The following is a 17,942-nucleotide window of genomic DNA, read 5'->3' as shown; positions in this document are numbered from 1 at the left end:
CTGGGCACTTAATAGATTACAATATCGCCAAGATATTCACAACGATATCCGTGATCACAATATTCAAATACTCCAACAAAACAGTTTACAATTAAAGTTTGAAATCACAGTTAAATTAAACAATATTACACAACATCCCTACCCATTAAAACCACCTAACATAACAGCTCAATCACTACCACCACCGTTTATAACTACTGAAGTAATATACAAATACGACAGATATACCAAAAACACAATTGGTTACATTACATTTTATAACCCATACTCAGGATTATCATACACATGTATATTCTAAAATTATTAATTTTTCTCCAACTCTTTTTTCTAGTAACCTCAAATCAAAACATAAACCCTTCCCCTCGTACAGGACCACAAGATTTATTAGTAACACATTACGATTGCGAAGAAAATGAACAAAAAACACTACATAAATATGCAATAAATCAAGTATCACAATGTGAAACAGAACCACAAGCTATAGAAACCACAGATATCATAGCAACACTCTATTCAAAAGCCCGAGCAACAACAGTTACAGGTTATAAATTCACAGCGACATTCTCCGAAAAGAAAGTACATTGTTCACAAGTCTCCAACGGCAACAAAAACCGACTTGACCATGAATCATTCTATCAAAGTAATATAGAACGTCTTTTACATCTCAATCCCGACGATTGTAAAAATGAATTACTTAGACTAAACATCACACAAAATAAAAACTCCCAAAGAAAATTAGTTAATTTTCAAGTTTTTTCAGACTCTGTACATCAATCACAACTTGAAAGACACCAAGGACATATAAAACTAGACGAAAAATACCCGTATAACGGCGCACACGGACGATTAACCTATGACCTACATGATAAACATTGGATACCACACATTGGTATAAATAACCCATCAAACTGCAAAGCAGACACAAAAAATAAAGGATACCAAGAAATAATGTTTTTCGATTGGAAAATACAACTCGAAAAAATACAACTCACACGAGATTTATCTGATAATACAATGATCTATCAAGGAATCCGACTACCTTGTAAAAATGATCAAGGATATTGCGACCCTACAACAAGAACACAAGCAACAATTGTTTGGTTCCCCGAAGATACATGTACAACATTTCAAGTAGCAAAAATACACGCTCGTATGATAAAATTTCACGAAAAATATTTCATACAATCAATTCCTTATGAACAAGTCCATCCATCACGAAAACTAAGTTCCGATTTTAGAAACATAGACAATATAGAAAATAAATTGACACGTTTTCAAATATATCAAGAAACAGAACTTGCATGTAAATACAGGAATCCACTTCACAGAACACAATACTCTGAAATATTAGTTGAATACGAAAAAGGATTCGACATGACCACTGGAAAAGTAAAAATCGACCCATATGCCACAGGTCATCCTCTAAACGAAGGAACATCCTATATACCAGTTAATTTTGAAAAAAGCAACGGACAACCTGGTGGACATCTAAAACCTTATGACACCAGAAGCACACGCTTACAAGAATTATCACTAATGAATACTACATATTTCGGTAATATCCACTATAATATTCATTTAGATATGAAACTAGATTATACAATTAGCCGAATTTTTCAAGAAATGTCACTCTCCGAATTAGAAACACTACACCAACTATGCGAATTAGAACGAACACAAATATTACAATCACTTGCACTAGCAGTATTAAAAATACCCTACGCAGGATACTTATTATCAGGAAATAGATCAAATTTTTTAGACTACGAAGGAAACATCTTATGGTTTTATACTTGTACCAATAAAGTATCACCACTCTACGTTTTTGAAGATAAACGATGTTATAAAAGAATCCCTATCTTTTATAAGAATAAAGTACATTTCGTGGATACACTTTCACGAAGAACCTATTTCTGGGATACCGCAGTCCCATGTGGATCAGAAAATAGCCACAATGTAGTACAACTAAACCCTGATGAAAATAAATATTACCTTCTCACTCCATATCCCACATTAATGCAATCACTCAAAAAATTTTCACCAGAAAGCATTCGCGCTATCGCTCGAAACCCAAATATAGACTTACAATCAATAGGAATATACTCAAAATCAGATTTTCAACATCACATTAGAACACAACAATTCCAGGAATTATTAACACAAATGGACACAATACAAAGACAATCAATAGACCAAAACTTACGCAAACTTGCAGAAACCGCAGGATTTGCCGATATCTACACGCAAGACTATAGCGGATATTTTAAAGACATTAAAGATTATATATATCTAAACGGCGAAAAATACCGTCCCCAAGATATATCACCAATTAACATTTTTAGCTTCGTTACACTCAAAAATGAGATCCTTGATTTTCTAGGATGGCCCTACTACATCTTAGAAAAATTGACTATTTTATACGCAATGTTTAACTTTATTGGATTTCTTTTCTCACTCTTAAAAGGAATCTACAATACATGTGCTATACACACACAAGTAAACAGACAAGCAAGCGTAGCACGCATACTCTTTGCAGGATTTTTTGGAATTTTTTCCACATCTATAAACAAAATTCTTTTAGACGCACAAATAAAAGAATATAACACAAAAATAACAACACGACAAAATACATACGACGAAGAACATAACAATGTCGACACACAGCCAACGGCACCACAACTACCACCCCTACCAAATAACCATCCACTATCCCTAGTCCCACGAAATTTTCGAAATTTAGCAATCACACATAATCCAAATTTTCGACTCAATACATCGCAAAGTCCCGTCCAACATATAATGACACATCAATCACAAGATGATAATACTTATGAACAAATTATTGAACAGCCCCATACCACCGCTTTTCAATCTCAAAATAATAATTTTTTTAGCCCACGATGAGCCGCCAACTTGGATCACTACACCGATCAAATTCCCATCCAACCAATCTTACCTCTTCAATCCCAATCATACCACTTTTTGCTTTTTCTAGCAATGTAACATCAGGCATGAATTCCGACACTAACTCACATATTTCAGTTTTATACTCCATCTCACAGCTAAATAACCCGAATATTGAAACCCCCGATGAATTTGCCGACTCAGAACCGTCCCCATCCAATAATTTTCATAACCCTTCTAATTTTTCTCAACCTCCTTTTCAACCCATATTGTCAAATAACCCTGACCCAATCACTCCCACACCCTCTTATGCTTCCCAAGTCACCCCAACCTACTCCTCATACCATTCTGACCAATCATCTCATTCTCCAGACACCCCCCGAATCTCCCCAGAATTAGATAATTTTATTACCCTCCAACAACAACCCTACCATCTTAACACCCCGACCATAAACCAAATCTCCTCCACTACAGATTCATCCAATCCCCCTACACCCTCTACAAATTATACTGAATCATTAACACCATCATCCACATCCACTATATCTTCACTAAACACAACTAGAGCTTACCGCACTTTTAAAAGAAAATTCCCCAACCATCCTTTCCCAGCAAAACCAGGAACAGCCCGTGAATACATCAACCACCCCCAGCATACTAACACTAAAGAATTTTTAGCTATCACTTTACCCTCGTTTCCACAATACACCTTAAACACCCCTCACGACGCTAACGAAACACGCAACTTTGTAGATGAATACGTTTTAATGCCCACTCTCTCTTGGACCTCATACTATTATTTCACTAACCCTCTTTGCTTACCCTTATCTAACACTCACATCGATATAGAGCGAAATAAGGACATGCTATATCAACTAACTACACCACTAACCGCTAGACAGTTTACTTACGTTGGATATAAAAAATCACTAAAAACACACACTGCACCTAGAGCTAATGAATATACACTAGAATACTACGATCACAACATCATCAGAGCTAACCAAGATCAATTCTTAGACGACGATCGCTTCGCTAATCCACAAATCACCGAGAAATTTTTCATCAAGACACCATATGTATTTACACTAAACATCTTCGACCGAAAGTTTGATCACATTATTTCAGAAGCACTAACAAACACACAGGCATACGAAAGTTTTAAAGAACGCTTCCAAATCTTTTCACTAACCTTTCATTTCCTTGCACCACACGAAAGAGATTTACACTGCTCACACGATATTATGTTGCGCACTAAACAAACACATACATATAGTTATTATCGCTTCATCCAAAATCACTTTGACCTCCACACACCATCTAGACAACCACACCATCGTTTCCAATTCATCAACTCAAAATACACTTCACCGTATTTCCTAAATTTCACATATTGTATTAAAGACACTAACCTCCATGGTATTCTTCGTAATTATGACCCCATAACCCAAATGTACATTTTCTGCCCCATCACCAAGACCTTCAACGCCGAAGAATCCCGACCCTTCCTTATCCCGCACGAGTTTGTACAGCCTATAGAAATCCCAATTTTAGAATTCATCCACAACACTAAATTTAACCACAAATTATATAACTTAATCCAAAACACACCTTATGAGTTTGCAGTAGGCACTGAAGAACTAACCACTATTAAGGCACTTCAATTGCTTTGGCCACTGCTTCAAACTAAAAATATCATCCGCATTCTAGCTAAACTACTCACAACTTCAGAACTAATTCACGACATCTTCCCCCACGGTTTTTTCCCCGACGACTAACAGGTAAGTATGAATTAAGTAAATATTACTAACTAATTAAAATATTGAAAAAACTCACCATTCTTTATTCATGTTTTCTTTAGATTTTTAGCCTTCATCCTCGATCATCTGAAAAATTCACAAAAGAAAAATAAAAAATAGCAAACTTCTTCAAAACTGTTTAAGACCCTATTAAACTTTTGCACCAACAATTAAAATAAATATAATACCAATGCAGTAAATTAATTTATAAAATTTTCCCCCAAAGCAGTAAATCTAATTATGATGAAAATTTGTATCTTAAAATTCCCCCATAACTAGCAGTAAATTTCCAAATTCTACGCAGTAAATTAATAAAATGCAATTGCAGTACTAACCTTTTGATATTTTCATTCATTCGCACAGAAATTCTATCCACACTCGCACAGCTCGCCCACGAAGAATTGTTTAAAATAATGAATTTCAGTTTCAAGTTTTCACACTCAACAACTCTAACATATAATAACATGTTTCAAACTTTCCTTTAACCCGGTTGGAAAGGAATCATATACTAAACAAAACTAACCAACGCAGCTTACTAAATACCACAAATCATAGAATAACAGCATGACTAAGAAAAGGAAACCAACGGTACCCAAACCGGATTAACCCAGTTTAAAACTGGATAATTTATTCTTTTGAAGACTATTACAAAGTCTTAGAAAGAAATAATAAAACACAAAAAAGTCGAAAGACAAACCCATACCACAAACAATTTGATTTTTGAAAAAAGGACACAACCAACGAAACATAAGAAAAACCACAACAAACCCAACATAAAACGTTGTCACATAACAGGACCCCTCACAAAAACCGCATGAAATCATACTCCCACACCTGGCCTAACCCACCAGGAAGGACGTCCTGAGCATGCTCTATAGCCGGCCTAACCCACCGCGCTACATCCACGCTTTGTGACCACACCTTTATTTTTAATAAGAGCTACTCAAGGGTGAGTAACTCTTCAAAATAACCGAACTAAAACAAAAAGCTTTTGTGAAAACAACTAACTAAAATCATTATTAAAAAATATTAAACTAATAAAAGTTTTATAAAATGTAAAATCACATGATGCAATATATAGATCAGAATACAACACCAAGGACGAACATCAAAAGACAAGACGACCTCACTACACTCGAGAGAGAATGACCAACTACAATCGATATGCCGCTCACAATCACAACTCAAAGGATTTAGAGTACGACTTGACCTCGCAGAAAAGGACTTCATTGAACTAGACCAATGACCACCTCGATGACCCAAGTGTACGTACAGATCCGAGTAACCAGGCATCCCCTCCACGCACAATCTCCACGCCATTCCCAAGCTAGATCAGACACAAAAGAAGTTCTCCCCGAAGAACAGAAAAACCTGACATAGCCAACCATTCTGAAATCAGAATTGGTTTTGTTGCAGAGACTCAGTCGTTGTCACAAGAAGAACACAACGTCTTATGTCTCTAACTCCAGTTTCCTGGAACTTCCTAAACAAAAAGGAAACAAAGAAATATGATGTTCGCCAAATACCAACGTCCATCATCCATCCTTGAATTACAGAAGAACTGTTCTAAAAAACTCTGTAAAACCCGGATGGGTGGAACCTGATCTAAACTATATTTTATGATTGGATAAATTAAATGTTTTACCAATGTAAAGTATTTAATATTAACCAATCATGATCCATCTAACTAACAACCCACTTATTTGTAAGTGCTGAAGTTACTTGTAATTTCAGCACCAGAGAGATTTGAATTTAACTTAGAAATTAGTTGGACTCTCCCGAGCACTTCAGCAGCCGCAATAAACCAGTATACCCTAGATCTATTGAGCCTAGCAGAGACTAGTTAAACAACCTGAGACTAGATAGTATAAGAGTAAGATTAGGATCGGTATTAGACTAAGAAGTTGCACGAATCTATCCGGCCGAAAATAAGATAGCGTGACGAGCAGACGGTGTACCCTATCCGAAATTACTCTATGAGTTATACACTCCAGTCATAACTCATAAGAAAGTAATAGAATTGGCAGGAAAAGTAGGAGCGAGAATCAGTGATTGAATATTTCAATTGCACACCGACTACCTGCTCGTAATCATGGCACCAGACCCATTATTGTACGATTTTAGAGAAGATCTTCGAGAATTGAGCAGCTGAAAATTTAAAAAAAACTTGAAGATAGTGAAAAGCATAAGAATAACAGTTTTGAAGACCTCACTGTTCCACGAGTGAAGTTCTTCGACCTGATGAAACAGATCCAAAATTAGAAAAAGTTAGGACGAAAGAAGGAAACAATTGCTGCCGGAAGAAAGGAAAAGATACAAAGGAGTGTTTTCAATAAGAGGACTGTTTGAAGACGAAGGACACATTAAATATCAAAAAAATTATTTTTGTCTCAATTAGCAAACAAATGCGCACATTCCGGGTGATAATTTAAGTTGAAGTAAACTAACAATTAATGGTCTACTAGTGAATTCAAGATCTCCTAAAAAACATAGCAACGAGCAAGAAGAGCTAGTATACAGACTTGAGTCGATCTAAACTTGACAATGTGACCTAATATGTAAGGGCTGAATTTAAATATGTCTCCAAACCGCGACCTACCCGAGAAGGAGCCGTTTTTTTTTCAATGTGACAATGATGTGAAAATTATACAAAATTAGATACATCTAGAAATAAAAGTTAAACGTTAGAACTTAGGATAGAAGGTAAGCGTTACATCTTCATCTTAATTTATAACCCACCTAGAAGCAAAAAAAATTGCAGTTCATTGAAAATTTAGATCACACGCTAGAATATTTTGAAAAACATTTAAAAGTCTATTTTTGTATGTGGAGATATTAATATAAATACAATCCGTCAAGATATTTAGATACAATCCAGTCGAATGGGATTTAAATATCAAGCAACTTACCAACTAGAAAATCAGAAAATACTCAATCTTACTGAGATCGTTTTGTAGTAAATGGCTTGCAAGGATGCGAGATAGAAGTACTAACGCACGAAAAATTTAAAGATTATCAACCGGTTAGGAAAACATTCGAAACCGACTATATATAATGTCAGAGTATATCAGCTCACAAGAGAGATGCTAGTTTTCTTAAATCATCTACACGAAAGCAGGATTAATTGCGAACAATTACAGAAAAAAACATCAATTAATAAACAGTGAATGTAAATGAGGCAAATCAGAAGTTCCATGCGATCATAATAAAAATTTCTAAGAAATTTACTCCCATGATAGTGCGGCGTCAAAAAGAAACAGTGTCCTCCTTGGTTTACAAACCAAATGAAAAAATTGATTATTAAACTCCATCGTAGTATGTGCCAAAACAGGAGGAATATGGAGGAATAACCATACAAAGACATACCGAATTAAGAAGCAAAGTTGAGAAAGAAAATAAGGTATCAAAAAGGTGCTACTATGTGAATAAAAGTACGACATGGCGACTCCAGACAAATTTATCAATTTTTAAATCTACTTAAAGGAAATCACATTAACAGCAAATCTATGGGCAAAATAACAACAAAACTGGTCTTTTGTAAGAAGCGTCGGAAAAAAAATTGAGATGACTTTAACAATTTTTTCGCAAATGTAGCGGAAAGACTGAGTTTAAATACACCAAAAGTAAACTTAGAAATCAGAATTCTGGAACCTTTCATGCCAATACATTTAGAGCCATCCACTGAAACAGAAATCACTAACAAATTTTCAAAAATGAAAAATAATGGTATACAGGTCTAAAATCGTCACATAAAGAAGGTTCCGAAATTTTCACAAGAATAGCTATTGGCCTATAGCGCTGCTACCCTCAATACCTAACGTTTTTGAAAGAGTTATGTTTAATAGAATATGACTATCTTGAAAATTTTGAATAAATTTAAACTTAACAATTCGGCTATAGGATACAGCACGGCACACTTGATGCCACTGCCAAGTTAACTGAAAAAGGCGAAGCTCCTAACAGAATGTCAACTCTACAATTTTTCTCGATCTGAAAAAGCTATTCGATACAATAGATCCTATATCTTGAAGAAAAAGCTTCCATAACACGGAATTACCAATACCTGCTATAGTTGGATAAATAGCTATCTACCAAACCGCAAGCAAAGTGGTCAAACAAATGGTATTTGTTCTGATTATCATAAGGTCACAAGTCCAGCACCCAAAAGTTCAAAATTAGATCCATTGAATTTTCTCATTTATGTTAATGATCTACCAATTGTATGCAAAACCTTAAAATATTTTAATTCGCTGACGATACCCCGATCATGTGCCTTGACAGTTCTTTAGAAATTTTAAGTTATGATTTTTATGCAGTAGCACGATGACTCAGAAATAAACTATCCCTAAATCTAAAACATTCAATTAAAAATAACAAAGAAGCGCTTCTACCAATACCATCTCTTTTCAAAATAAAAACTTGTCCTTGGAAATGTCATGGAAATATTTGGGAGTGAACATAGATCACAATTTGAATTTAAATGTATAGATAGACTTTCACAACAAAATTGCGCAAAAATTAGGCGGTATGCGCTATCTGGTGTTCTTTATCAATATTATGAATCAAACAGTGTATCATAGATACAATATGATATTCTGTTTTACGGGTGTACAAATTTCAAGGCTTTCAATTCAACCATAATTTTACAAAGGAAAAATGTTAGGCTGATGTCTTTTCGCAAATTCCACGACAGTATTTCAGACGTTTTTGCCTAAAGAAAAATCTTAACACAATATGAAGTGTACATATATGAGATAATAAAACTTCTTATATGTTCTTTATCCGGCCATCACTCCAAAAATTATCTAAACGATTTACTTTGCTTCGATTAACACAGCAGAACTACTACAAGTTCAAATAAAAAATTTATGAAAACAATGCGAATCAAGTCATAAATGAAAAAACATTCATTGGTATATCGAGGATCTAAACGCTTTAATACATTTCACGAAATTGATTTGATTCCAATTGAATTTCAGTCGTTAAAGGTCTCGCAAGTAGTAATTACGATCATAGAATGAAACACCTTTTTATTCTCGGGAACTATGACTTGATCGAACGAATTTTTGAACAAACTCCATTTATTGAACCATTGTTTTCATCCGCAATTCCTTGTCCACATTTAAGCCTGATTATGTTTTTCTTTACTGGGAAGTAAGAATTAATTCAATTGACACTCCGAGAGGGTCGGCTGCCAGTGCATTTTTAGGTTCTACTAGACGACTCTTTTGGATATGTTGATTTTAAGGATTTGGATTAGTGACAACTTGAACTTCACAACATGAAATGGTAACATCATCAACTAACCAGCTATATTTGTGCTTTAACTGATGCGTGATTATAAAAAATACGAATTTTCTAACCCTACTGTTTTCTATGTTTCTATGTTTTCTAAAGTTGTTGCCTATGTTACAATTGTACATATTGCTTAGAAACGTTAAGGCACTACCCAGCGACCAAAATGTCCATTTAGGGTCCCCTCTGGTCAATGATTTTGTAAATGTGTGAAATTCTCATATGTATATTTTTGAATCACAGAAATAAATTTTTCTTTCTTTCTGATGATTTCAGTTCGTTACTTTATATCACGAAAAGCAAATGAGTGAGTATTAAAAGCCTTTTGACGTTTTTTTGGCCAGGAGTTCTAACAAAATCCCATAGTTCTAGTATTTCGGGTAATTTTAAGTTGAAAACGTGGAACTATTAGTTTGTTTTAACAGATAGGTTTGACGGGGCTGTCCGGTTCCGACAAACCAATAGCAAACAAGCCACACGCATCGCGTCTTCTTTGGCATATTTACAATTTTTTGCTGTTTTCGTTGTTCTTTGTATTATTTGGTTTTTTGTTTGATCTTTAATTATACGACAAATCCCCCTACCCCTCGCAACATCCGATTTTTGGTTGTTAACAACGTTAAATAGCAATACTCGGGCATCCGAAGGATGTTTTGGTTAGGTAAGCTGTCATAATATCAGCCTAAAACGATAATCCGAAAATCAAGTGTTCTTTTAAAGAAAAGTATGTTATTGTGTACAGTTATTTCAGAATTAACCTGCACAAAATTCAAAATCTACGGTGATCTGCCAAACTAACCCTCCGGAAAGTATGAACCTAGCAAACAACGACGTTAGTGGCACAAAAAACACATTTCGCGGGCTTTGAATGAGTTTTTTTAATTTCGATTTATGAGGTCCTCATTTACGGGAAACGCGACGACGTCCATTTTGAGCAGGTAATCGAATACAGAACAGAAAATCTTGTATCAAGCTGACGAAAACTAGGATTGTATCGACCGACTCTCCAGAAAGAAGAAATTGTGAAATTAAGGAAGCTAATCAATGGGATCCTGAAGATCGGAAGTTTTGAAAACAAAAACCGTTTTCAGGACTGACTAGTCTTTTTCTATTTTAACTGTTCCAATGCCCTGATTTTATTAGATTAAATTCCGGTAAAACAATTTCGTGTTTAATCAAAGCATGAGTATTTGACAGCAAGGAAGTGTCATTCCAGCTTCAATGGGTTTGTGACGTCAAAAAATTAATGTATTAACCAGCCCTGTTTAGATATAACCTCGTGTTCTGGTATATTGCTAATCTTGCATATAAACAAAACTGAGCAAGCTCCTTTCGGCTGATAGACTCAAACTCGTAACGTTGTCGAATCTAAAATAGGCATTAAAAAACTGGCAAGGTCGAGACAGTGAAAACACGTGAATTAGAATCTGACGGCAGCCAGTCGTCAATGGAAACTTTTATTGCTTTCCTAATGATATTTAATGTCCGTACGAATGTTGCGTACGTATAAAAAACAAGGTCCAATCTCATACATTGGTCTCCCAAGACTATTTCTTTATCACTAGACCAAATATGAAGAGCTTGGAACTTACAGAGGTTTCACAAATGATTCTGGTTACAAAAAAAAACACTTGTTCTGCAAAACAGTTGTCAATTACAAGACAGGTCATTTAAAATCATCGTGGTCCAGAAGAGCCGCCTTCCAGTGGTGGACCCAACGGCTGTATGAGCAGCCGCAAAAGGCACATATCACACCCTCTCCAATAGAAGAGCGCCAAAAGCCTGCTCGAACTGGGTTACGGAGCTTCCCAAATCGTTCGGGATTAACTACTACATTCTATATCCTTGCTTTTCAATGTTTGCCGACAAAATAACCGGACTAATGACAGCCCGACTATGACGAGTTTCCAACAGAAAACTGAAAAACCGACCATGTCCGGAATCGAAAGCAGAACTTACGTTATCCAAAAGAAATGCATAATTTGATTTGTCAACGCTTGCTAATCGCAAGGATCATTGTGTTTTCTTCGTGAATACCACTTTTGATTTCGAGAGGTGTTCTTGGTTACTAATACCAAAATAAATGAAAGCTCCAAATTAGATAGCATAAACATTGATATAGTGAGATTTCCAATTCCCTGATAACTGAGATAATTCGGCAAATTTTTGTCAACAATAAGACAAAAACCAAAACCAGTTGAAATGGCTGTGCTGTGATGTTATTCATAATTCTACTCACTTTAACGTTTATTAGTAGCACAATATTTTGCGTTGAAGACCTGCTTAGACCACCCTCCGTCATAAAGATGCGGGTGGTCAGAAAAATGTAAACAAACTGCACGTTTTTTTTTATTGGCCACTATCAAAACATCTTTTGAGCAGGGCGACTTCCGGGACCACTTTTTTTACAATTAAAAATTCTAGTAACCGGTTGCAACACCTTTGCTCATCGCAAGGGAAAAAATTAAAAAATTTCGTCATTGAAAACAACGGAAGTCAATAAGTCTAGAGGTTTAAATTTAAACGCTATATAGAGAATAACTCAGAGATAGCGCCTAAATACAAGGGTACTTAATTACAGTAATAAAATTCTAGTGCTTTTAATAATTTGCTACTGGTTCAAACCGGGCCCCTGCTCACAAAATATAAAAAAAGCTTTACATGAAACTTCGTTTGAAACCGGATCCTACTCACCCGCCCTCATTTTCGAAGCACCGTATGGAAGCCGCAAATATGTCAGTGGTGGCCTCGAAGCCTTTGTTGCCTCCTCTCAGATTGATTTCCTTGCACAGCAGCTCTGTATCCTCGTGCACTGTGGCCAATCCCCCTACCAGTGCATTTCCTATTGAACCTGAATCGTTTATACCCTGTTGAAGTGGAAGCCCAGAAGAAGAAGCTGGCTTGAAATTGAGCGCAGTTGCTCTGGAAATTGAAGGCACAGATGAAGAAGGGCCAGAAGTGATGACGGTGACGGTCGTTGGATCTTGTACCTCAGAAATATCTGATGCGGAACCCTCGTCAACTGTACTACCCTGTATGACATGAGAGCTTTGGCTAGCTTCACTTGAATTGTCAGCAGCTGCGGAACTAAGTCGCGTCACAGTAGATCCATTACTGCCTGCACCTTGTGCAGCATTGGCTGTGGTGGTATTTTTTGAGTCTAAAGTAGGTGTAACAGTGCTCTGCGTAGAGTAAGTAGAAATGGTCGGACTTCCTTCTTGGTTAAGACTTCCAGTTTGACATGTGTTTGCTGTGTTAAGGGGTGAGCTGGAACAACTCATGTGTGAGTTAGAGACGACTGCTTCTTGTTGAATAGCCTTATTGCAGCAGTCTATGTAAACATCCGATTTCAAGAACATTGGGTACGCCTTTTCCTTCAAAAAATTTTCAATTTCCTCCTGAGCATTGTCAAACACGTTGTTTTCAGCTTGGTTCTTTCTGATTGCATCTAAAATTTGTTTACGGTGATCGCTCGCTATTTCACTCAGAGCATTAGCTGAGTTCCTCTTTAGAAAAGTGCGTCCAATAACTGTAGCTAGTCTATACTTTTTATGTTTGTCTGATTGTGTTTTAAATCCGTTCACTGCATACCAAAACATTAAGTTATTCAAAGCCCCTTCAGCTCGAAGATAAGACTGAAACACTTTTTGACCCTCTGGGTCTTCTAGAAGAGAGTCAAAACCAACCGCCCATTTCACATAAGGTGGCGTGCCTGAGTTATTTGCACTATCGCTTCCCACTGATTCCCTCATAGGTGTATCCGATCCACTTTTCTGTCTGCAACTCTCGTCACCGTAAAACTGACTCGTAGTGACACCTGGTGATTCTTTAATATGCGGCTTCATTGTGACAGATGAATTAATTATGATACAACCCGGTTCCTGGTTGTGAGAAAAGTTAACATTACTTGACTTCTGATCAAGGAGGGCTAAGCTAGCACTCATTTAGCCACTGTTGATCTTTACATTTTTCAATTTGGGAGCGCTCATATTACCTGGAAAACACTTTGTCAGATACAATTTGGGGGTAATCAGGTCAAAAGTATCATTGTAACCGAGGTGTCAGGAGTCCCTTCATCACGTATTCCAGTCAAAATCCTTGGAATTTTCTAGATTTGGAAGGGCTAATGATAAAAAAAGATGACAAGTGTTGATGTACTTACAATTAGACTCTATCAGGGTTACGCTTCTTCAATAAGAACACGCAACTCGACACGAGAAAATATAAGGTATAAATATAATTGTTACAAAGTAAATTTCAAACGTTTTCGCAACTATGTGCATCGTCAGGATTTTTACAATAAACTAATCTAAATGACGATAAAACATCAATTTACAAATGTTATTTACAATAACTCACATAAAATTTGGTTCTAAACCATCATGATAAAAAATCAGCCAATCACAGTTGACCTCTGAATTACTATTAAGATTAAAATACTTTTAACCTCTAAAATTAATTAAACATTTTAAAATTAATTTGTCTGGATTTGAAAGTATTTTAATCTTATTAGTAATGTAGAGGTCTACTGTGATTGGCTAATTTTTTATCATGATGGTTTAGAACCAAATTGTATGTGATTTTGTAACATTCGCCCGGAAGATACATATCGACGGAAAACAAAACTGGCTAACGTCTAAACAGAGCTTTGCATGCTTTTCACCGTCTCTACCAAGCCAGTACTTTCGGTGGTCTTTCTAACATCGGGTCGACAAAAACGTTACTGTTCTCCGGCTTCGACCAGAACGCTCAAATTAACTTAATTACATGCAAATAATGAGCTCATGGCTGGGTCTCAGTATCCCCAGACCACGAGGTCACTCCTAAAATCAGGGCTATTACTATTTATTGAATTATTGTTTTTGTTCAGTAGATAAAAATCATCATCTCCATCGAAGATGGATCAACCCTTTCCCCCCAACTCCTAGCTCCTCATCCTTATCAAAATGTGCCAGTCGGTCATATTTGGAAGTTTGACCTTGAGAGAAGCAAAAAGCACTTAATTTTGGAGTGAAATTTAATTTTTCAAAATTTCGAATGAAACCTGTCATGCACGATTTTCTCGCGATAACTGAAAATCAGAAAAGAGAAGTCAGAACGATCGAGTGACAATCGCGGGAAAGTTGCTAGAAAAATCAGTGGGAAATTGCTATTCGCAATTTCAGTAGCAATAATAATCGAGAGTAGAGCTGTCCCATCTAAAACAGAGACGAGCGCATTCCCACGAACTGGATTGTTGTGACTGGAGTACTATTATTAACTGGACCAGAGTGAACCTTCGGTGGAAAGGTGGACAGCTAGAGTGTCCCAATGGTTCACGAGAACTTACAGTCTAGAGTAAAAACTTGTTCTTGTTATTGAAACTGACTAACATTAAACTCATTTTAGTTACTTTATTGATTCTTGAGTTGCTTACCGACTTATTTACTTCCTGGTTCTTGAGCGTGCTACAATGTGAGTACTAATTTAAATTCCTAGAGTGTGTTTTATAATTGTTATGTTGAGGTAAGGCGAGTTTTAGGTTGATCCATCTGAAATGGATCAAAGTTCCACTGTCTAATAAAAAGTAACTTAACGGATTGTTCCAACCCGGTTTTTAACGGCGTTCATGTATTTTGGGTATCTAGAGACCTGAGTATGGGGACGTTATTATTTCTAGAGTGGGGGGATATTTTAGTAGTAGCCTTTAAGCTGTAACGGGTCGTAGTCTCATGTCACAAGCGAACCGAATTGGCTCCGACTGATTTGAGGTACAAAAACACAAGAGATAGTGTCCCTGACTCTTGAGCCAATGGTTATAGGGCCTATTTTTCTTAAGCCTCATGTGTGACTGCAGTAGACGAATGTTACATAGTGTTTTTATGGCGCTCCTGGGTGTTTACGACATCAAGACTACGGAGTCGAACCCACTTGAGACAGCTTCGGGCTGAATGCCCATTCTAGAGTACCGGCGGTACGGTTCGACAGGAACGTGCAAACCTTCCGGTTGTACCGTGATAGCTTTTTAAGAAAACTCAAGAAAACTTCCTGGTATGCTCTCCGAACGAGGCTTAGCTAACCGAGTAAAGGGGGGCAACTAGGGGGACAAAAACACGAGCAAAAAGACAAAAAGCGAAACAAAAACCATAAAACGAAAAAAGACAGTGACTTTGACACCAGATTAGTTGGATCAAACCTTTATATTAATTAAATAGTATACCCATACTGTTTTACAAGTTCGATCGTTTCGATCAACATAGTAATTTAATCCAGTAACCTTAATAAAGTGCCCGAGTGTGGGGCGTTGTCAAGGGTTTTCAGATTGCTTGGAACTTAGCTGGACAACAAGGAGACTTGACTGGAAGAGGTGACCAGCCGAGTGGGAAGGTTGTTCAGGAGCACTTGATCTGAACCAATAGGAGACTCGACTGGAACAGGTGACCGGCCGAGTGGGAAACTGGTTCAGGAAAACTTGAGCTGTAGGAGACTGAACCAATAGGAGACTGAGCTGGAACAGGTGATCAGTCGAGTGGAAAAGCAGCCAAGAAGGATTTGACAGTTCTCGAGTTCTCAAGTTGGGCAGAACAGGTATCGTTACAATTCACATTACATTATAGGAAATAAGTGTAAAATTGGATAAGCGATATCCCCCGGTTTTGAGAAACGTTTTTACTTGAGCAGGCCTGGAGACAGGTCTACGGTTTTCTCTTGAGAGGTTTAGCACCCGGCGCTTAAGGTAATTTTAGGTTTAAGAAGGGGGGCTAAAAAGGGGGGAGGTTAGAAGGGGGGCTGGTTAAGTTAGAGGTTGGCGGTAGTAAATTGTAAAAAGGGGGGAAATTAGAGTAACTAATTAGTCGACATCGTTGATTTAGTTACATTAGTCATTTACACGCGTTGGTCATAGGAAGCGGATATCCAAAATTGGAATTAGGTTAAGGTAGGTACCCTGGTCGGATCGGTAGGGGGGAACGGACATAGACAGTTTTTGTGATACCCCATAAGATCGCTAGCAGGGGGGAAGGAAACGCGTGGCAATTAGGTACCAGACATTTTTTTTTCGATAGAAGGTAGACATTTGTCACCCTTGAAATTTAGGTGGGCTCATCTTTCTGTTTTTATTACTTTTTCTTGCTTAGATTTTTGTTGCATTTTGGTGAGGATTTGTGTTAAAATTTTGTACGAACAGGTGATCACAAGATACCTGCGCACAGGTTTTGGTCTCAAGTTACTTGGAACATTGAAATAGAGGTAGCCAAAAAGAGAAATAAGAAAAAGGGGGGTCAGCATTTGGCTTTTAAGAGAGGATTTTGGGAAAATTTTACTAGAGCTTGAGTGGTGGTACAAGGTACGGCGAATCAAGAAGTCCCCATAACGAAGAGGAAAGAAGTCCCACCACCCAGACACTTGTCAACAGTCTTGGGACAGTGCCGAAGAAGTCTTAGGACAGAGCAGTCTGGGGACAGTCTTGGGACAGTACAGTCTTGGGACAGTGGTCTTGGGACAGGGTCTTGGAACAGGGTCTTGGGACAAGGATCTTGGGACAGGGTCTTGGGACAAGGTCTTGGGACAAGGTCTTGGGACAAGGGTCTTGGGACAGGGTCTTGGGACAGGGTCTTGGGACAAGGTCTTGGGACAGGGTCTTGGGACAAGGTCTTGGGACAGGGTCTTGGGACAAGGTCTTGGGACAAGGGTCTTGGGACAGGGTCTTGGGACAGGGTCTTGGGACAGGGTCTTGGGACAGGGGTCTTGGTACAGGGTCTTGGGACAGGGGTCTTGGGACAGGGGTCTTGGGACACTAGTCTTGGGACACTAGTCTTGGGACACTAGTCTTGGGACACTGGTCTTGGGACACTAGTCTTGGGACACTAGTCTTGGGACAGTAGTCTTGGGACAGTAGTCTTGGGACACTAGTCTTGGGACAGTAGTCTTGGGACACTAGTCTTGGGACACTAGTCTTGGGACAGT

General features: G+C 37.4%; 1 protein-coding gene across 1 annotated transcript in view; it reads right to left on the bottom strand.

Moving 5' to 3' along the window:
* The window catches only part of LOC134853234 (axin-2-like), a 34,033-nt gene extending 20,045 nt beyond the window's left edge, over positions 1 to 13,988 (bottom strand). Inside the window, exon 1 of the mRNA XM_063869202.1 lies at positions 12,693 to 13,988. Coding sequence (XP_063725272.1) covers positions 12,693 to 13,942 — 1,250 coding nt within the window. The 5' untranslated portion in view covers positions 13,943 to 13,988. The remainder of the gene's footprint in view (positions 1 to 12,692) is intronic.
* Positions 13,989 to 17,942: the final 3,954 nt, after the last annotated feature.

This window comes from Symsagittifera roscoffensis, chromosome 8 (genome assembly GCF_963678635.1).
Source record: "Symsagittifera roscoffensis chromosome 8, txSymRosc1.1, whole genome shotgun sequence".
NCBI lineage: Eukaryota > Metazoa > Xenacoelomorpha > Acoela > Convolutidae > Symsagittifera > Symsagittifera roscoffensis.
The sequence above is the reverse complement of the archived record's forward strand: the minus strand, read 5'-3'. Positions and strand labels throughout refer to the sequence as shown.